This window comes from Haliotis rufescens, unplaced genomic scaffold (assembly GCF_023055435.1).
Source record: "Haliotis rufescens isolate VD_foot unplaced genomic scaffold, xgHalRufe1.0.p SCAF_8, whole genome shotgun sequence".
In the NCBI taxonomy this organism is placed as follows: domain Eukaryota; kingdom Metazoa; phylum Mollusca; class Gastropoda; order Lepetellida; family Haliotidae; genus Haliotis; species Haliotis rufescens.
In genome coordinates this window covers 15,167,878-15,190,114 of record NW_025964372.1, presented here as the reverse complement: position 1 = coordinate 15,190,114, position 22,237 = coordinate 15,167,878, and the positions used below count along the sequence as shown (strand labels likewise).

At 37.4% G+C, this 22,237-nt stretch overlaps 1 protein-coding gene across 5 annotated transcripts in view; it reads right to left on the bottom strand.

Annotated features, from left to right (window-relative positions):
* Nucleotides 1–1,582: 1,582 nt before the first annotated feature.
* The window catches only part of LOC124149070 (ecotropic viral integration site 5 ortholog-like), a 78,948-nt gene continuing 58,293 nt past the window's right edge, over nucleotides 1,583–22,237 (bottom strand). For 4 of the 5 annotated variants that reach the window (XM_046520435.2, XM_048389381.1, XM_046520438.2 and 1 more), the window contains 10 exons: nucleotides 21,240–21,410; nucleotides 20,036–20,074; nucleotides 15,221–15,376; nucleotides 14,460–14,606; nucleotides 13,455–13,619; nucleotides 12,485–12,631; nucleotides 11,683–11,778; nucleotides 10,022–10,108; nucleotides 9,114–9,432; nucleotides 1,583–4,987 (listed from right to left, as the gene is read on the bottom strand). In XM_046520435.2, the coding sequence (XP_046376391.2) occupies nucleotides 4,980–4,987; nucleotides 9,114–9,432; nucleotides 10,022–10,108; nucleotides 11,683–11,778; nucleotides 12,485–12,631; nucleotides 13,455–13,619; nucleotides 14,460–14,606; nucleotides 15,221–15,376; nucleotides 20,036–20,074; nucleotides 21,240–21,410 (1,335 nt within the window). In that variant the 3' untranslated portion in view covers nucleotides 1,583–4,979. The remainder of the gene's footprint in view (nucleotides 4,988–9,113; nucleotides 9,433–10,021; nucleotides 10,109–11,682; nucleotides 11,779–12,484; nucleotides 12,632–13,454; nucleotides 13,620–14,459; nucleotides 14,607–15,220; nucleotides 15,377–20,035; nucleotides 20,075–21,239; nucleotides 21,411–22,237) is intronic. The other variant, XM_046520437.2, reaches the window with a different exon arrangement.

Genomic DNA, 22,237 nt, shown 5'->3' with positions numbered 1-22,237 from the left:
TAATGGATTGAAACGTTCATCCAGGCCAAAGACGTTTGGCTGAATGTTAGATTGCTTTCAGACGACCCTGATAATCACATAGGCATTATAAATATAAAAGATAACATTGATGTGTTATGAATATCATGAAGAGTACAAAGTAAGCATTGAGTAGGAAAATGCATCTCACCCTGGGACCTGATATTTCCATAGCAACGTATCTCCTAGGCTTCGAGGTTAATACCATGAGTACCACTGTGCCAAGTAGCCAAGGTTTCATCTTCAAATTGCCATCCACTGCATGTACTTGCTATTGTGACTTATCTTAAGATGAGAAGATCGCAACAGGAACACGACTCTCCTAATGGTTCCGCTTTGAAGGATAACTATTTATTTCCTGGATAATAGTCTGCATGTTTTGCATTGCAAATTACAGTAGACACTGTGATATATATATATATCCTGCTATTCAAGAGCATTGAATATAAGGGAGGAAGACTTGTTTCGAGGACCACTGTTCCCACTGCCATGTAAAATAGTTTCTTACACTATGTAAGCCTCTTAACACAAGGGAGTAACTTTCACTCACAGCGTTAGTTCTTTGTTACCTACTTCTCCAACATGTCTTAGGTCTTTCCAATCTTTGCTTACAGAGATAAAGAGATAACTGGGGATCACAGCAGCTTTGAAACTGGAAATGAATTCAAAGAACAAGGTAGGATATGGGCCCTTTTTGGCCAACAGGAAATGTCAAATATTTAGTTCATTGAAAATCTTGAAATATTGGTATGAAAAATGATTAATTAGTTCAAATGTCTGACAACAGACTTTGTTTCTTTCTTACACTTCCATGTTTGGTAATAATTAGCAAGTCCTTAGCAAGATTATCTTTTACCAATGATTGTAATATTTATATCTACATACTTATGAAAATCAGCTATGGTCAAATACTTGCTTATGTTAAAAATTTGGGAATACACTTTCAGAAACACTAAACCGTTTTGACACTTCGTAGCCTTACCTATATATTTTGACATTATAAATCCCAAACTACAAGTGTTGAAATGAACAAAGTGTAATTCTCATGAACACATCTTTTATAAATATTTCTAAATGTCTTACTTATTATTTTAACGATGCAGAACCTGTGGGCCAGCATACCACACCTTGTTCTTTACTTCCTACCAGACTGAAATGTCTCTTCATAAGTGATATGTATATAAAAAAGTCTATTATTAAGCTATGACTTGACAAACTAGCAAAGATGATTGCGGTACTCAAACAAATACACAGAAAAGGTTCTTGTCGAGTCCTGACAGTTACATTGAGACAATTTAAAAAGCAAATCAAACTAGAAATACCATGTGGTCTAATATCTCATTCCATTTCTTCCTTTAAATAAAGAATTATGCTCCATGGTCCGGTGCTTATTTCTATTGTTGGTCTACATGTTGTCGAGGTCCTCTTTTGTTTGATTTCTAATGTAGTGAACAACTACGGTATTTTCTGAATGCTGCTCAAATGACAGTATTCAAACCTAGAAAATAACACCACATAATACTCCTGAAAACAGGCAAAATAAATAAAATGGGAACAAAGACAATTTTCACTTTAAAATAATTCTTTATACAATGTCACATATATGTACAACATACACATTTGCATTGCCACATACAACTTTACATATTTGCTGCACAAACAATTGCATCAACTATACAATACACATGTATATATATATATCTTAAAACTTAAGAAAATACAAATTATTTCCGTAAAATTTCATGGACAGTCATAACACCTATCAACCATTTATACAACATAACTAGCCCTCAACTAACCAGCATAACAATCAATGCCCATCAGTGCCTAATACAGAACAGAGCCATGTAACAGGATAGTAGAGATTATTGTCTACAACTTTAAAGCCCAACAAAAAGGCATGCGTTTAACAATGGAGAACAAAAATCTTTAACAAGTTGCTAGTTAAAACATTAACTTATACTACTCAATAGAAGTTAAGGACCACTTGACCCTATTATCTTACTAGAGTTAATCTGTCATAGCAAGACATTAACATTGTAATATGAACGAATGGGGTGGTCCTTAACTTCTTTTGAAGTCTCTGAAACTGGTTTTGGTGGGAAATTAAACCATATTGACTTTGTAAGCCAGCATGAAAATGTAAAACATATGGTTAACTCCAACATTGCTTTCATAACCTATTATGATATATATGTTATATCATTGGTGACCTTTTTGTGATTATGTGAGTATTTATGTTCTAATGTTTTTCACACATTCAATATCTCAGACAAAAACATAATCATGGTAGCAACAGCTGTAAATATTAATAAACCAGAGGTGACCATGACATGACCATTCCTATATCTCAATAAAGCCACTGCTCCAGAGACGACACAAATAGTCTTTTTGTGAGTGATTTCATTCAAATCCTGAACATATCTGACATAAATGTTTAGCCTTGTATATTAAAGCCAGAGCAACTGCCTTTTTTCATTTCACAGATGGGCCAAAAAATAACAAAAATATTGTGTTGCTTGCTTACTGCAATCCACTACTTGATCAAACCTTTGTTTTTAGCCAAATTCAATATGTTCCAAGGCCTTCAGGTAAAATAAACCAACCATGCATATTTAGAATCAACTAGCATGATAAATAATTTCTTTTATACCAGGCTGTTTCTTCCCTCTATTCTCTGTGAACCAAGAAATGCGATTGGCCTGGCCCTAAGCGTTTGATAAATGTCTGTATAATAACAAATATAAGGTGATATTGCAAAGATGTGTGTATACTGACTGTGTGTATAGTTGAGTTATTCTTTGCTAGTTATCGTGAAAGGTATTTTTGGTAGAATCAACATTTTTGTCATAATATCTCAACATTGTAGAACCGGTTGTCTGAGCAAAACATTCATTTTGCCATAGCAATAACCATCAGATCTTAAACACAGGTTTTTCTGGCAGATGCTAGACCAAGAAACACAACAGTTACTTTGCTGCATAATGACGCGAACAGTTGGACAAAGCCATATTGCAAAGTTAAACACAAATATCAAAACGGTTTTACCCTTGATCGTCCTAAAAGAACATCTTGTGTCATATTTGATATTGAAAAATAGTGCTTACTACAAGCATTCACAAAAGATGGTAATAGATTTCAGAGATATTTCTATCAAATCGACTCACAAAGTGTTGGGCATGTTATTGAAGAGTTAAAGTCAAAACTTTGTCACAAGAAATTTGGGAAAATCAAAGGCTTGTTCCAGAGTCTTTTCAATATGGTTAGTTGAGATGTGACAGAGATAGGGTTACTGAATGCCTTAAGTAAGTGGAATAAAGGAGGATGCCCAGTGCCGAGGTGAGACAACATCAGTGACCATCAGCGATTAAAGTACTGACAATCTGTGACCATGCCAGGTGCTAACTACAACATATGCAGAAGTGTGGTGGTGTATAAGGAAGGTAAAGGTTTGAAGAAATAAAAGTTGATGATACACTATTACAGTATGGTTTGGTTTCGAAGAGCTTAACACAATCAGGAATCTTGGAAAGAAAAAATTGAAAAGAAAGAAGACTCAGAGCATGTAGGATGTGTGCAAAACAATAACAACAACGGGAAGTCACTGATTTTGTCACAGATGCACCACTCCCGTATTCACAATCACAACGTTTGTGTTCTTGATCCTGTTTTTAATCAAAGCTTTACAAGTGTGTAAAAAACGAATTTACTGACTGACAGATCGTAGAGCCATGCTACATTTTAAAGTTAGCAGGTTTGTAAGACATTGTTTCAAACAAAACAATATCGCAAAATCTTAAGTCCTGTCATCATGAGTGTCTTGTTAGACCTTTGCAAAAGAATCTACCAAACAACAATCTTAATGAAACTTGTTGATTAGTTAAATACAATGTAAAGTGAAAATCCCCATATTCTTGAGGCTTAAACTTTCAATTTCGTTTTTCAAAGTTTTCAGACAAACCATGACAAACTCATTTGAGACAGTTTGCTTGCCTTGCAGTTTTGTCAAAGAGACACGGCAGCCCTTGTCCAAACAGCTTCCACCAACACACTATATGTTAGTAATTCGTGATACAGACGTCCATATTTTGTCCAATAACTACATTGAAATTGCATATTCAAAGCTGATAATTCTACATGAAAATAAAATCTGAAAGACAACAAAACTTTCATCACATCAGTATCCAACACATATGGTTGAACATTTCAAAATATTTTATAAATAAGTTATCACAAACAAGTGGAGAGTGAGTGAGTGAATGAGTGAGTGACGTTTGACTGCCTGTTTCCACATCATGCAATCCAGCTGCGTACCATCTTCCTTGCTCCGATCTGAGTATTGCAGGCCAGCATTCAGAGCCCCTTGGATTGTCTTGGTTAGATGGACCTGTCACACGCATGGTTTTATTCTGGACCCAGACTGACTTACTGAGGGAGAGTTCCATGAAACATTGTGAACTGTTTCTACTCGTGGAATTTCTCCCATCAAGACTGAGCTAACTAATTTAAATATTAGATGTAGTCAATCTTACCATTTCTGACTTAAGACTCCCTAAAGATTCGCTTAGAGACACATTAATGTAAATGATACATGCGTTCTCTCATAAATAACAAACAATTCTGAAAGTTTATGAACTGAACAGTTAAATTCAAAATATTTCCACAGGAATTATTGGCAACATTTCACTTATAAAAATGTACTTCTTCCCTTTCTTCATTTTATTTGTACCAGATATTTGAACACAAAACTGTACTATTGCCTTGTAGCCTGGCAACAGTGGCTGAATATTCCAAGGAGCTCTGAATGTCATTTATAACCTTGACAACAACATTTGGCACTTGTACGAGGAGCGTGTTTGGTGGGGCGGCATGCACGCACATGCACGTGCATGCACACGCGCATTCTTGAGGCGGAGTGGCTACAGACAACAACAACATGCAGCATGCACCAAGTTCATAGTTCAGCCATCTGAAAAGAGACAATAGAGTCAGATAGAGATAGATAGAAGTCCAGTTACAGGAGAGAAGCACTGACATCATACAAAACATAACGGCTGCTAATTGTTGCATCAGGTACCACCAGTCTTACAAACATTTCAGAACTAGCCTTTTTAACTAAAAAAAATAAAATTTGATTGGATGGTTATCAAACTTTAATTTCTAACCTGAAATCTGAAACTAGTAGTAATCATAAGTGTCGAAGAAATTTAAGTTTCAACAACAAGATCTTTCATATTTCCATTTCTATCTAGATCATTTTCCAAGATTTCTTCGGCCCGTGATAAAATACGATGTTCTCATACATTTTGGTAAAAGGAGAATGTACTGATATTTCAGCTATTCTAATTTACATGTCTGGTTATGCTACCAAGGCATACCACAATGCAGACGATCTAAAGACTAAGATCATGCACCTATTATTACCTATGTAACATTGTTGTCAAGAGTATTCAGTATTATCAGAAGTATCTTCCTACCTCAAACTACCTGACAGACATGTAATCTACATTCAGTTTAACACCATATCTACACACAATCAACACCTAGTTTGGGTCATGAAACATTCTTAAATTATCCATTGAAGAAAATTTACATTCATTTGGTAATATTGATAGCATTTGGTTATACGTGTACATTTTCCCCATGTACTTCAGTTAGAACTTCATAAAGTTCTGTTGTCTCAAGCACCATTCAGAAGAGCATTCATTCTTCAGAACAAGTAGTCATTTACGTTGTTGGGAAATTACCATTAGACATACAGAATAGGGAAATCGATGACAAACGGATTATTTTTTGTTGATATTTCTCATGAGTATTTTAAACAAAAGCACTTTTTTATATTGGAAAAATAACCCCTTACTACCTCAGCCCACATATTACCTCGACTCATCAGAAGCAGAAATGGTACATGAGGGAGTGAATACGATTTTACGCCCCTTTATAGCAATATTTCAGCAATGTCATGGCGAAGAACACGAGAAATGAGCTTCACACATTGCACCTAGGTCTTCGGCATGAAGAGTGAATGCTTTAGCACTAGGCTACCCACTGAACGGACCCATAACTCATCATCACTCACTAGTCTTTAGATTGACACACTTTCCTAAGGAGCACTTTGATTTTCTTCTAATTTAGAAAAAGAATATATGAAAGGAATAAAATAATATAAGAATCTTCTGGCACAAGTCCAAACAGAATGAAAGATGGTTAACAGTTATTTTGGGAGGTCTAAGCATATTTTGGAATGAAATGAAAAGTGTTCCATAACCATTAAGCTGTGCAACCCCAAATTCTCTTCCTATGCGGAGAAAAAGCTGGGAAATGGCACTCAACCGATATCTATTACCAAGTAGCAAAGACAACATTCACTGCAGTGCTTCATGACTGATAGCATGACAGTCTGTCATCAATATCTAATTACTGCGATTCATACCGATAATGTCTTTACCAGAAACTTGGATTGATGCAGTTAATTACTGTGACATTCACGTCAACTGAATATTTGATGACCTTCCCCTTGATGATTTTCTTCACCTGATTGCACTCTTTCAGCTGATTAGGTTTAATAATTTGTGAATAACCGTCTTTCACAAATTAAATCCTTTCAGACCAACTGTAATCCTATGGCAGCATGGCCCTTACAAAGTTTGACATTTTAGATTAGATTCTGAAAGAAATACAGATATAGTAAGGGAGAGTGCATTCTGTTGTGTCAGCATTCCGTTAGATGTGTGACCTGAATGCCCTGGCTAAAGTGCAATTAGTTTTACTGATGCAAGAATGCAACAAATGTTCTTCCATGCAATAGTATGGAAAGAGGAAAGTTGAAGTAGTTTTTCTCTTCTTTGTTTAAAACTTTCCTTACAAGCTGTCTTTTTCAATGGCATTCGTATCAACTACCCCATAATAATTCAGCTAAAGAAATGAAAACAATACCATCAGGGTAAAAAACATAACAATAAGGATAACAGTTAAGTATGAGATCAGAGAAGCTTGTTTATGTATCACAGCAACTAACAGCACCACCTGATATAATACTGAATAAAAATCAACTTAACTACCCTTAAGGTGACTTTCCAAGAATTGAAATAGAAAAACAGGTCGTTTTGAGATGAATTATTGAATAGTCATGCAGATAGGAGTACATGTGGAAATGGCATATTTACAAGTGGTCATCTGTTGGTGGTTTGCTTCATAAGTATTATATAAACAAATTTTAAATCTTAGAACAAAACAGTAAACCAACATAAGGTAAAACATTGTTCAAAAGTCAGCATGAAAATTAAGAGGTCATAATGTTTGCTGAAAATTGTGGTGGTTCCTGGAGTCAGAACAACACCAAAACAACAAACCTTAACGTCCCCAGGAACCCATAATTTCAAACACTGTAAAACACTGCATAAAAAGATGAAAATAATCTGCAATATTTCAGATACCTATTGATTAACAGCCAATACAATATGATCTATTTAGATGATAACAGGAACACTGACAATGGATCTATTTTGAGATGAGGAATATGCCAACAATATATTGAGTTTGAGCTTGAACAACTGACTGTCAGAACAACACCACTATGAGCAAAGTCTATTTATAGGAAGGAGTTAGTCATGGGAAGGTTCTGTGGTTAGGTGTTTTTTGTGTTTTATTCCAATGGCTTATGAAGCCAATTTGGGAAAAGACAATGGGACCTCACTAACAATATCTGTAGCACCAGTTCATAAAATAGTTTTGATTTTAAACCATGTGTAGGTGTATAAAAATACTGTGAAATACACATCCATCTATCAAAATTTAGAGTACCTGTGTGGATTAGATTTTCTTTGAATAAGAATGATGATTTATCATCATCGTCACATTTCACGTGTTTGTATACATTTGTATGGAGTAGCACTCATCTGACTTTCGTGAGGTATACACCGCCTCATTTCGCTGCCTGACTATATATATAGACACACGTCACTACTACGAGCATGTATTTATGGGTCACTGTGACCCGGTCCTCCAACCCGTGTACACATGTCCACCTACCACTACCTGACATTGAAGCAATGTGTCAAGTACATGGCGACAGAGCTATGGCACAAGTTATTCCCTATGCATACTGAGGGCTCACAGCTCCGAGCACTTATCTAGAACAAGACAATGTCTTGATTCGTTGGTTAAAACTAGTGACTACATCACAAAGTGGCTGTATGTATTCACAGGATTTGGAGGAATTTAATGTAAACAAACCCGTGAAGTATTGACAATGATGTTAGATTGGCGATGTCATTATGGATTGATAAGGGTTTGATGGTGTTTATGTCCAGGTGAGATCTACCACACAAATGTCAGACACAGATGCAGCTTGACTCACACCATATACGGCAACTTGAACAACAGCAACTTTATGCATAAACACATGGGCACATCAAATGTGTCAAGCTGATTTTGTCAGAAGAAATTTCTGCTTCTAGGAAACACTGCTATTAGAGCACTTGTTTTAAGGCTCTACTCCCTAACAGGGTACCTTCAAAGTTAAATGAAGAAAACAACATTTATTCTAAGTGAGCAACAGTTTAAAGGAACATGCCATTGTCAGGTCAAAAAGATTTTAATTAGGTTGGGAAAAAAATCCTTGTATTATACAATCATAACAAAAATGGTTAATATAAGATACTGGTGCCCACATCTTCCTGAGTGCGCAGCAGCACATTTACTAAATCTGTTGTGTAAAACTTCAAGATGCGATGAATGTATTCATTAACCTCCAGCAATGTTATCCCATTGTATCTCATATAGCCCCCCATTGATGTCTGTTGTGTCTTAGCAGCCTCAAATAATTTGATAACATATAGTTATCACCCTTCATAGGATACCATCAACAAAATGTATAAATGTTGTAGAAAATATACACAAGAAAAAATTACATTTTCAACAAGCTCTAAATTATGAAGGCAATATGAAGACAAAACCTTTGTGACCTAACTATGGCATGACTTTGCATTTCCTAGAAGCACCATTGTAACACAAACTGACAGAACACTCTACAACCTAGACCCTACTTTCTTTGAGCACTACCACATCTTCAATAACATCGTCATACAATTCACCTGGGACACTCTCTGAACACTCCTCTGTTGTTGACACAGCACTGCCACCATTCTTCAGCACTTCTTTTTTACTATCAAGCCCATTTCCTAGCTCCTCTCCTACTGAAATCACAGAGATGCCATTGGGCACACTGTCATTGTCACCGTTTTCTAGAAGCAACGGGCTCCCTTTGCCCTCAACAAGCTCTGACAGAGTTCGGTTGAGACTCTCAGAGTCCTCCAAAGCTTCACTAACATCGTCAGCTGAATCATCATTGTAGATACTGTCCCCGAGCAGGCCTCCATTAGGTGGTGAGAAAGTCATCTTCAGTTGCATCACCTGGACATCACCAAAGAAAACAGTCAACATTCTAGTTCTGTATATAAGCTTTATCACCGTGGCCTGGAATTAATCAAGTCTGAACCAGGCAAACCAGTGACTGAAAGCTTGAGCAATGATCCAAGCCATCAGGGCATGGTGATATGCAATTTGGCAAGTCACAATGCCTGACCATCAGATCCAATTACATTTCCTCTTAGTACCAGCAATGGGGAGCTTGGGATCTAGTCTAAATCAACACTTATTGAGCAGAGCGTTGGGTTGGAAGGTGTTGTCTCTAGCACAAAGAGGAAAGAAGTGAGGTTTTTCCCGCCTTTGCGCATGGAAGAGCTGTAGGATACTGGTGCTATTACAGTAACAACTAGTTGTGTGTAGAAGACAGTGAAGAGGACTTCTGTTGAAAATCTGAAGAGTTATTTGTAGTGCGGTTGCAGCCAAATTACAGGATTTATGACAACAATGTAAAAAGGTAGAGGATTCAAAAGAATTACAGCTATACAACAAGTGCATAAGATTCATCTTTTTAAAATAGAGAAGCAGACTCCAGTCACCTTCTGCAGTATTTCCTACAAAAATGTCTTTGTCTCACCTCATCCTGCAGATCAAAGATCTGGTTCTCAAGGTCCTCGGTGTCCTCCTCTGCGTGTAGCTGACCCGCAGCCAACATCTCCTCCTTCTACACAGGCAACAGGGAACACTTAGTTGGGCATGCATCACCAACATCAGCAACATTATCTTACTGGGGCTACGTTAACACTAACACACACACACACACACATTAGCAGTTTGAAACATTTAGAGTCAAAATTTGTCTATTGGCAATAATTGTAACTGCTCTTAATGTTAGTATTTGGGCTATTACAGTCTGTGCCCTCAACCTTTGAGTCTACTAGACTGAAGTTGGTTATTAGCATCGTTTATGTTCATTTTGATGTCATTATTAGAATATTACTACCTGAGGTTTCAACAAAATTTTACTAAACTTGAGCTTCAGACAAGTGGCCAAGTGAGAGTGGTGCGTGAATGAGGAGCTGTGTTTACTGACCTAGTCAACAATTATACATCTTAAACAGGACTGTGGTACAACAAGGACCTTGATCGGACAAACCAATGTTGAACAGCATGACTTTGCAGCGTACAGTGAAACAACAGTGAGCATTAGGCCCCGCAGTCACTGATAAATTACAATCCAAAAACAGATGCCATTGTGGCCACCAGATCCCCACTTAGTTGCCTCTGATGACAGGCATAGCGAACTGAGATTCTATATAGTCGCCTCTGATAATTCTATTTAGTCCATCGCTAAGAGGTTGATCAGGATATCAGCTTCTGAACTGACTGACGACAAGGTAATGGATGGAGAAATATAAAGAATGAAGCTGTCTTTGATACTGGGAAAATCATGCATAAAAAGATTCAGAAAAGCCTTTACAACATTCTCTATAGAGGTAGGAAACTTTGGTAGAAGACAGAATATGCAGTGACTGGTCAAATGAGGTTTGTTATTTGGCAGCAGTCACGCCAGCTTAATCAGCAAGCATCCAATTACTCATTGTTTACATGTTTACTTTTGTTTACATGTACACTGATTGTATATGGGGAAATTAGGGGATGTTTATTTTCCTCTAACAGTTAATCATAAATATACCATTTGTTTGTTGTTTAACGCCGCAGTCAGCAATGTTCCAGCTATATGATGGCAGTCTGTAAATAATCGAGTCTGGACCAGACAATCCAGTGATTGACATCATGGCCATCGATCCACCCAATTCGGATGACATGCATCAACCAAGTCAGCGAACCTGACCACCCAATCCCGTTAGGCATAGTCGCCTTTTACAGCAAGCATGGATTGCTGAAGACCTATTCTACCCCGGGTCTTCATGGGTCTCATAAACATACAAAATCTTGACATCTGTACTGATGAAAATACAAAGCAAACACCATTAACATCAAGCATTCACACAAAATATTTCATCACCCAAGATGTATACATATTCTATATACTTGTTTCTTTCTGACATTTTCAAACATTTTTATCATTGTACAATCACACACATACTACAAGATGTGACATAGAAAAAAGTTTCATGTCAACACAATCTGAAAAACGTTAATTGGCAACACTGCTTGAAACTGCTGCAGTTTCAGTGGGCAAAATAAGACAATAGCAATTGACTGACAACGCTGCAACACAGACAACTGATGAATTCCAGTTGCTAGGCAACTGATAGTGGAGTTAAAGCTCACCTGAATTTCAATACTTGCTATTTTCTGTTTAAGTTCAGCTATCATAGAAGTATTTTCTGCCTCTTTAATACGAGCCATCATAGACTCTTCCTTTTTCTGAAAGACATTTGTTGGGTTTTGTACAACGTCAAGAATTACTTACATGTCTCAATATTTCTTCTCTTAAACATGGTTAAATGATGCAACACAGACATCAAAATAAGAATACATATCTGTAAGTCACTAAACTATCAAAAATTACATTTGTGGTGTTCATGCTATTAAACTGGTTTTATTGTTGTTTAATGCCGTGCTCAGTAATATTCCAGCTATATGACAGCAATCTGTAAATAATCAAGTCTGGACCAGATAGTCCAGTGATTGACATCATGAGCATCAATCTACACAATTGGGACACGCTGACATGCATGAACCAAATCTTTTAGCCCGACCACCCAATTCCGTTGCCTCTTACAGCAAGCATAGTGTCTGAAGGCCATTTCTAACCCAGGTCATTTAACAGGTTCTTATGATTATTAATACTAACATGTTATATAGGAATATTTAAATAACCAGTATCTTAAAAACACACGTAAATTTCAAGTTCACAGAAATAATTCCATAAATCAAGTTACATAATTGATAAACCTCATATGATTTCAAAACAGTTAAAAGTCAAAATGATTTGCTGTAGAGATGCACAACTGAAGCAGTGGAAAGCTTAGCAGAAAATAAATTTCATGCACAAAAATATCACAAAGAAATTATAACTGGCATTCCACATTATTAAATCAAAAAGTATAAGCCTTACAAAATGACTTACCCTTGACTCCATGTCATCTATTTTACGCAAAAGCTCCTTAATAGTGGTTTTCATCTCCCGATCAGATTCTGCAGCTTCCTGAAGACGTGTTTTCAATAATTTGCTGTCTTCGTCCATTCGGCGAATTTGATTGGTACATATGTGGTTCTATAACAGAACAGATACATACAGACACATATCTTAGCAGGAACATTTAAGCATTGATTTGCACTTGTAAAATGCTTGATAAATAACCATTACATTGATAAATGACCATTACATTGTAAAAGGATAACTATTTCTCAGACTATGTTAATCAATAGTGAATGAGTGAATGAGATTAACCATTGAATTCTGCCTGTAAAGGTTTTATAGGCATGAAATAATTCAAAAGTAAAAACCAATTAATTACAATAATTATGGTCCAACTTTCTCACATGATGATAGGATTACCTCCCCTTATCTACACTTTGCTAATGAAGGTAATGGCTCATTGGACACTTGTCCAAAATAATGAAAAGACCAAGTGTTAGCCCTCTTTTTTCTCAACAGATCTGCTTATGTTAAGCATAGCACAACTGAAATTGCAATCAAAGTTATCAGTTATCTGTTGATATGAATGAGAACTAAACCTTTTCCACGTATGTTCATGGACAGCACAAAATGTACAAAAAGCTAAAATGAGCAAAAAGAAATGGTTTAAAGGGGGATTGATCTGAACTATTTTTTTAGGAAATAGAGAAATTAATTTGCTCTTGATTTGATTTTCCTACTTTCACTCATTTTATCCAAATGTAAAATTTTATCCATACGGTGATGCCAAATGATGAATTACAAAAGGTGATAAAAACTTAAAGATCTTCCATGACCTTTATGCTGGATATTCTTTTCATTTGCCAGAGGAATACCTTTGACTTGTGCAGATTGCTCAAGGGAGTGCCTGATAATAAAGCTGGAACTGTGAACACTCACACCAGCAGTTGTGACTCACTTGTGTTTCAAGCTCCATGACCTTCTGCTTGGTCTCCTTGCTCTCTGCCAGAGCCTGGGCCTCCCTCACTTTCACTGTCATCAGCTCCTCCTGCAGGTGCTTGATCTCCTGCTTGCTGCTCTTCTCCTTCGGTGACGTCACACTGTTTTGCCTCTCCATGTATGTCTACAGCAACAACACACAGGGTCAAGTCTTGCCTGTCTTGTCTTACAGGGGTAGATTAATGTGTAACCATCAAATGGCCACAGAGTCCGTTAATGTTGAACATCACTGGTCCAATGCAAAACTCACTAAGCAACTCAATATGTTCAAATTAAACAGTTGGGTTGGTATAGAGAAATATCTCCACACCGCTAAGGTTTGTTGCAATAGTATCTGAATCTTGGGACACTCTAATTTTGTTCCATTAGGGTAATGAGGAGGACCTTGACTTTCATACATTATTTTAAACACTGCTAAATTTTCTCTCTGACATTAGCTATGATTTACCTGTATGAAATCATTAATTGAGATAAGACTGTTTGAAATATGCTCACATAACACCCTATCAAAAACCAAAAAAGAATATAATCATGCTACAATAATCATAGTTCCAATAAAATCTCATGTCGAAAATTAAATTTTAATTACAAATGATAGCAGGGCCATCTACAAATTATTACAAATTACTGGTATAGTTAAAAAAAGGGCAATCTTATCTGTTTTGATTGGATATTTTCTTTTGATCAGTTCCAGTGGCAAATGCAAGTGTTAATTGTGTGGTTCAAACTGGCAGATAGGTTTTCCAAAGCTTCTTTATTAGTGAAGATAAGTATGTCAGCATACATCATTAGAAATACCAATATACTTTGTTGTAAACATTGGGGATGGGGGTCGGTTACGCTGCTTTTTGCAATGTTATGCACATATTGTATCCATGCTGGGAATCGAAACCAGACCTTTGGCATGACAAGCAAGTGCTTTAACTACTGACCCTCCCCCCTTGTTACACTGAAGACATCTAACCTCCCAATAGGTCTCAATCTCGTTGACTTTCTGGCGGAGCTCCTTCAAGGACAGGTTGGCCTCTGCTTCCCGCAGCTTCACTGCAATCAGCTCCTCCTGTAGGTGCTGTACATCATTGCTGGGCGCCCGTTGCATCTTCAGGTTCGTCTGCAATGTTCAAATGTTACTGAAACAGCTCTCCATGGACAGAATCTGACATGTACAAAATCAAATATCAGAAAGAAAAGGGGTCAATAGTTGTTGCCATTGTGCTATGTAAAATCCTTTTCAACAGAGATATTTCATTGCAGTCATGTCCTTGCAGTCAGTCATATTATAGTCATTGAACAGCAGCCTGTACACAATGGAGTCTGATACCAGGCCAACACATGGTAATTTGCATTAGCCATGATCCAGTTTCAATATGATGACACAAAGTCAGGCAGATTACATTGTACCACCTGATCCTCATGTAATTTGACAAGCATGGGTCAATGACGACCTCTTCTGCACAAGACACTCTACCAGGATCACATAAGTAATAACATATGTAGATGGTAAAGAAATGTCTCAGCAACTGGGAGAGTGACTATTGCTGTATGGCAGCCTGATGGTAATCAAGTTTGACCAGGTAGAGCAGTGGTTGATACAATCTGGATTACGATTTTCCCCACAATCATCCAGGCCACACCTTGAGACCTGCGATGATCATTAATCAGCTGTCAAAAGCATGGTGTGGCCCTATAGTGTCCCTGCTCATGATATTTTGTTTTGTGACATACATCCTCTAGCTCCTTGATCTTGGTCTTGAGTTCCTTGATGAGCATGTTGGTCTCTGTCTCCTTCAGCCGCACACCGATCAGCTCCTCCTGAAGCTGCTTTATGATGGTCTTGGCACTCTCGTCGGTCAGACACTCCGCCTCATCTATGCACAGCGTCTGAAACACACAACATACTTATACAGCACTTGCACTTTCCTGTACTACATATGGGAGAGCATTAGGTCAGTGAAACACAAGTCTAAGATATATATGACAGACTACAAGTACTTGAAAAATGGATTTTGATCATTCTTTTCCATGAGAATATGTGAGTGAATGTTGTTTAATGCCACAGTCAGCAATATTCCAGCTATACACAGTGGTCTGTAAGACAAGACAAACCAATGGTTGATATTATGAGCACCATCCCACAGCGCCAGGGTACAATGCCACACAATCAACCACAGCCTGACAACTTGATCCAATCTAGTCAACTTTTACGACATGCACCAGACCTGCATGGACCTATTTTAATCCAGGTTCTCTTGGCTCTGCCATCAGCAAATGAGAATATGAGACATCTCAAATTTAAAGAAATCAAAATTGTCTGACACAAACACATACATTCTAAAGCATCCTGAGCAGGCATATTCAGTGCTTCAGAGAAAGGAAGATCCTGTTTGATACCTGATATATCTCCAAGTAAGATTGATAATTTGCTTCATAAAAGAGAAAATCATTTGACTTGAATTACAACAGTTCAACATAATTGTTTCTTGCTCAACTTCTCATTATATTAATCTATGAACACAACATTAATTATGCCATTGCACTTCTGAAACACAAGTGACAAAATGACCCAGTCCCATGTTAGTATGTACATGCTGGAGGGATTACGGTGCCGCCTTCACATTACCGTATGTCTGTCAAAAAGAAACATTTTACCGAGTCCTATGGAAATAAGTAATGAGAATTCTGAACCTTTTCTTCTCATTCACCACAAAACAGACACTACAAACCTGCTGTCATAGCCAGACATTATAAATACTGTTCTAACTGTTACATGTCTCATGCTTGAAACAGATACGAAATTGAGTTAATCTGCTGTACTGTGATGTGGTAACTTGTGCATTATTACATTTCACTACTAGACTCATCATTGACGGTTAAGTGAGTGACTGAGTGAGGAGGTTTTTTGTCACTCTGAAATATTTTCTGTTATATCACGGTGTGTCAGCTTGATGTGAGTGGAAAGTAATGTAGGTCACAGATGTGTACTGGTTATGGTGATGAATGAACCTAGCAACATAATAATGGCAAACCAAGATTTAAGCCCTGTTCATGATCATAGGTTTCTGACACACCTAAGGGAAGAAACTCTGCACAGCAACTTGCTGCACCTTAGACGACTATAACACCAGTGCCCCCAGAAAACAGGTATGGTATTTTATCTTCATGCTGCACATTAAAACCTTTTTCCAAGTGACTTCCTGAAGTCATCAGTTTGATCTACCTCATGACAGCCCTCATACAAGAAGACTTTGAGATGGATAACACCTTGATATTTCAAAAGGATATATTACACTAGCTGGCTTCATGCACTGATGTTGCATGTGATAACGTGCTGCCTTGGTCACGGTAGCCACATTGCGTGACTCTGGAATAATCATTGACATGCTATATTGTCAGACACAAGCAATTTCCATAACCAGTTACACATATATATGAAGGACAAGTAAATATTCCATCCAATTTCCATAACGCTACCACGGATATGACTTCATTTGTTGTGTAAGATACGAGACATAGTCACAAACTCACTCAAAGCTCATTTGAATATTTGTCAAATAAAATTATAGTTTGGTGTCTTTTCAGTACAAATTCAGTAATCCAATCTTAACTGTATACGGTAATATTAATATCTCATCACTATACAATACAAACACAACGGGTTCATTATGCTCACAACATCCTCCAAAGACCTGACAGGTCAGGCTTCTGTTGGGCCGATAACCTTAGTTCTCTGAGCAGTAAACTTAAGTCTTTGGAGTTCTGTTGGGCAGCAAACTTAACTCTTTGGGATTCTGTTGGGAAAGTAACCTCAAGTCTTTGGGGTTCTGTTGGACCAGTAACCTTAAGTCTTTGGGATTCTGTTGGGCCAGTAAACTTAATTCTTTGGGATTCTGTTGGACCAGTAACCTTAAGTCTTTGGGATTCTGTTGGGCCAGTAAACTTAATTCTTTGGGATTCTGTTGGACCAGTAACCTTAATTCTTTGGGATTCTGTTGGGCCAGTAGCCTTAAGTCTTTGGGATTCTGTTGGGCCAGTAACCTTAAGTCTTTGGGATTCTGTTGGGCCAGTAACCTTAAGTCTTTGGGATTCTGTTGGACCAGTAACCTAAGTCTTTGGGATTCTGTTGAGCCAGTAACCTTAAGCCTTTAGGATTCTGTTTGGCCAGTAACCTTAAGTCTTTGGGATTCTGTTGGGCCAGTAACCTTAAGTCTTTGGGATTCTGTTGGACCAGTAACCTAAGTCTTCGGGATTCTGTTGAGCCAGTAACCTTAAGCCTTTAGGATTCTGTTTGGCCAGTAACCTTAAGTCTTTGGGATTCTGTTGGACCAGTAACCTAAGTCTTTGGGATTCTGTTGGACCAGTAACCTTAAGTCTTTGGGATTCTGTTGAGCCAGTAACCTTACCGTAAGTCTTTGGGATTCTGTTGGGCCAGTAACCTTAAGTTTTTGTGGCTCTGATCGGCCAATAAACTTGGCTTTACCTAACTGTTACTTCTATAACATGAAGAACAGTACAAACCAACATTTAGTAGTATCAGTAATCCAAGGGCATTTTTAAAAAAGTGAACCCAGCTGAATGCACAGTATGTGGTATCATGTAATATGTCAGATCTAAACAGTTTAGACAGGATACAAAAAACTACAATGACATCAGCAAGTTAGAGCTGTTTTTGTATGAACATGTGACTAATGACTTGCATGAAATTGTTTTCCTCAGTGTAACTCTTGTAATTTCAAAACCGCTATGTATTTGGGATCACTGACTTTCCTATCCCTAAATTATATCCAAAAATCGGATCATACATTCATGCATTGACACAAAGCCATACAATTTCGTAAAAGGAGGATATGTAAACTGATGTGAATATGAATGTAACACATTATTTCTGAAGGGATGTAATTGGAGTTCTCAAGTTACTGTTATTCTGAGCAACAAAAATTAAAGGTTGGGTCTCTGAGCAGTGAACCTTAAACATTTTTTATGTATCACATCTTTTGTGGTGAATTTTAATACCACTGTAATCCATTTAGTATTATGCCAATGTGTATCATCACATCCCTACTGTCAGAGCTGCTAAACTCAACACTGGCTTGTCACATCTTTACTCTCTTTAGTCACTGAGAAGGCTTGCAAACTTGACTAAAGCAACAATGTTAGGACAAGTGCAAGTAGGCCCCTAAGGGTGGAGATGATGACTACAGTTATACAGGAGGAAACAATATACTCATGTGGCACCACACAGGCTCATCATTAGTGGGGAAAATGGTGGGAAAAGCTAGGTGTTACTATATATATAAAACTCTTAAAACTGAGTGAAAGTACATAAGTATTGATAATACTAGGAATTACAAATGTTTCATATAACACTGAATATAAAAATATATAATTAAGTCAAATATATTAAAAATGTGAAAATGCAATTAAAATCCAAAAGAATATCAAATACTATTGGTTATTGGTTTGAAACAAGCAGCTCATTGAGGATAAAATCTCAGAGTGAGTGAGTATGATTTATGCCGCTTTTAGCAATATTCCAACAATATCACAGCAGGGGACACCAGAAATGGGCTTCACACATTGTACCCATGTGGGGGATTAGACCCCTGTCTTCTGTGTGACGAGTGTACGCTTTTAACCTCTTGGCTATGCAACCACCCCCTTAAGTAATACATATATATATATGATTACTCAGCTCATCCTTGTATACCCAGTGCATTATATCGCCATTCTATTTCGATAAATATGCTGGACACATTCACCAAAGTTTTTGTACTGGATGTTACGTCACTATCTCCATCTCTCCTACCATAGCAGAGCAATCCTAACACTCATCAGTGATCAGATGGAGGATGTAATTGGAGTTCTCAAGTTATAGCTCCGCGCCAAAGGATCAAAATTTTGCTGTCAACTAGGTCCAGGATATCAAATTAGAATGGAGATATAATACACTGGAACATGGAGGATGTACACAGATGCACCCAAGACATGACTGACAAGCTATATATCTGGCGGGATATAAGGAGGAAACACTGCCACCTGGTGTTAATTGTGTCCAATACCTGCTACCCAGCAACCAGAGATGGATCATGTCGACTCTCACACGATCAACAGTGCAACTCATCAGATTTTCTTTTCTGTTTTGACGGCAACGTGTTCACAGTTGTGATGATTTGAGAATATTCGAAATGTCAACCATTGGCATTGTCTCTTGAAAAAATCATTTATCCAGAAAACTAAGAATATAGAATACATGTCAGAAAATTGTCCTAAGGCTCCCCTAAAAGTTTTTTTCTTCTTCTGCAATTTTTATTCAGGTTCGATCTGTTTCACAAACTTTTAAAACTCTTTTACAATTAACTTTTTCATCAAATGTGACCACCAGTCCATTACACAAAGCCATTAGTGATCCATCTCTGGTGTTTGCTTCTGAAAGGCCTGAAAAGAAGGTCCCTGTAAGCACACTGCCCCATCAACTGTTGCTAGCAGGGTCTAGCTAGAACCCACAGAAGTAAAGTAGAACAGAAGTTCCCCAGCTTAACATACCCAGTGTCCACAATTGAGGTCTTTGAAACCATTTATGCCCTAGAAGGTTGATTAAATAAATGACAAATATAAAACAAAATTAAACATTCTACTGTAATTACACAACGGCATGCAAAAGATTAGAACATGATGTGAATTACCTCCAAATAATTCCACTAAAGATAATGTTAGAACGAATTGGAAATCTGAAATAATTTTCCTACAATAAATAAAATATTAAGTTTTTTTGTTAGTCCCATGCATAGCATATTTTTTCAGCTTATGAGCAACATTTTATGGAATTTGATGTATTTGGCCAAAATATATTGGATTTCAAATATCCCTACACAATACTTTGGAAATGTGAAAAAAATAAATTTAGAAGCATCACAGAAAGCTTAAAAGAAAGACACAACAATTCTTTATAGTAAAAACAAATCAGGACAATAAGCATGCTCCAAAAACAGTTGCAAAATATACATGTGACAGTACCTTAAATAAAAGGGCCCTGTCCCACAATGTAAATCTTAGGCCCAACACTATAGCTACAATATCAGGGATAGTTAATTAAACATTTCCCAATTCATGTTGTTATAGTTTTAACTAGTGACTTTGTAGAGGAGACTTGTATTTCATGATATAACAGGACCAATAGGAGGAAGAGGCATAGGTTTAACATTATTGCCTTTGATGCAATGTTATAACAATATTATACACCTCTGAGTTGTTTTAACCAAATAACAATTTCTCCCAATTTGTCTGTCAAGGGTACTTTGTTGGAATCCTAGATAATTCCCTCACACCTGCACTTACGAAAATCATTTTGTAAGACTTGACCTAAGATTATCAGCGTTAGGACTTGATATTTGTCACTGGTTCACAAACTGGGAACATCACAGTCTGTGCCCAAAACTTTTGATTCAGCTATCTCGAACCTTTCAGTAGATCTTAGCTTTAGTGGATGGACTTCTATTAGCAAAGCTAACCGGACCACAAAAATGTTACTGGGCTCGGGCTAGGGACTTAGGGCTGGGTCCCAGACTGACATCATCAACCAGCTAAAGCTTAGCTCTACAAGCTTCATTGCAATTGTTTCCGTTTCAAATCAAAAGTAGTTTGAAGTAGCATAAGGAGTATTATATCATGCAGACATAAACATTTCATGAAAGTTTCTATGACTACAATTTGCAAACCCAACCTAGAGGTAACACATAATCATACTCACTCTTCTCTTAACCTCGGCAATGAGTATGTCAGCATCTTCCAGTTTCTTCTGAGCTTCATAGTGAGACTGTTTGAGAACTGAGAGCTCATTTTTCAGAGCATACATTTCCTCAGCCTCTTGGGCCCGGATCACCTGGTCTTGAATAAGTCGATCTGCCAGAGATGCAGACTCCTGAAAGGATTAGTTAATGCTAATATGGAAGATACATGACTTCTGACTCCATGTACCATGTCACATCAATAGATGAAAATACTATACTACCCAGAGATACCCTCTTCGGATCACTTAAGCTCATGTATTACCCATGTCATTAAGTGAACAATAAGACACATAGGGTTGAAACATAAGGGGTCTGAATCTTTCAGTGATTCATTAAAACCTTTTTGTTTGTTTGTTTAACGCTACATTCAGCAATATTCCAGCATTATGATGGCGGTCTGTAAATAAATGAGTCTGGACCAGACAATCAAGTGATTAACATCATGAGCAGCAATCTACGCAGTTGGAATACGTTGACATTCATCAACCAAGTCAGTGAGTCTGATCACGCGATCCTGTTAGTCGCCTCTAATGACAAGCATAGTCAGCTCTTATCAAAACCTTATTGGAATGCACAGCAGCACAATCAAAGAGTGAGGGAATTTATGTTGCTTGATGCCACAGCAGCAATATTACAGCTACCTCACAGTAACCTCTAGGAACTCAGACCTGGACCAGTCAAGCCTATCTTGCCAGCATGATCAACAGTGCAACACTGGGGTATGATCAGACTGGTACGACACATGAGACCGGTAACGCCATCTGCTGTCCAGTATGTCTGCATTAACAAACATGATCATACCCATACTGGAATACCCATGTGGGCAGCCTCAACCCTTCACTTTACATCAAGGTACAATATCTGTTCTGCAGAAGGTGAGGTTAAAGGTGAAATTGGGTTGAACGTTATATAGCCATGTGCATGCACGTGAGTGTGAGTGTGAGTGTGTGTGTGTGTG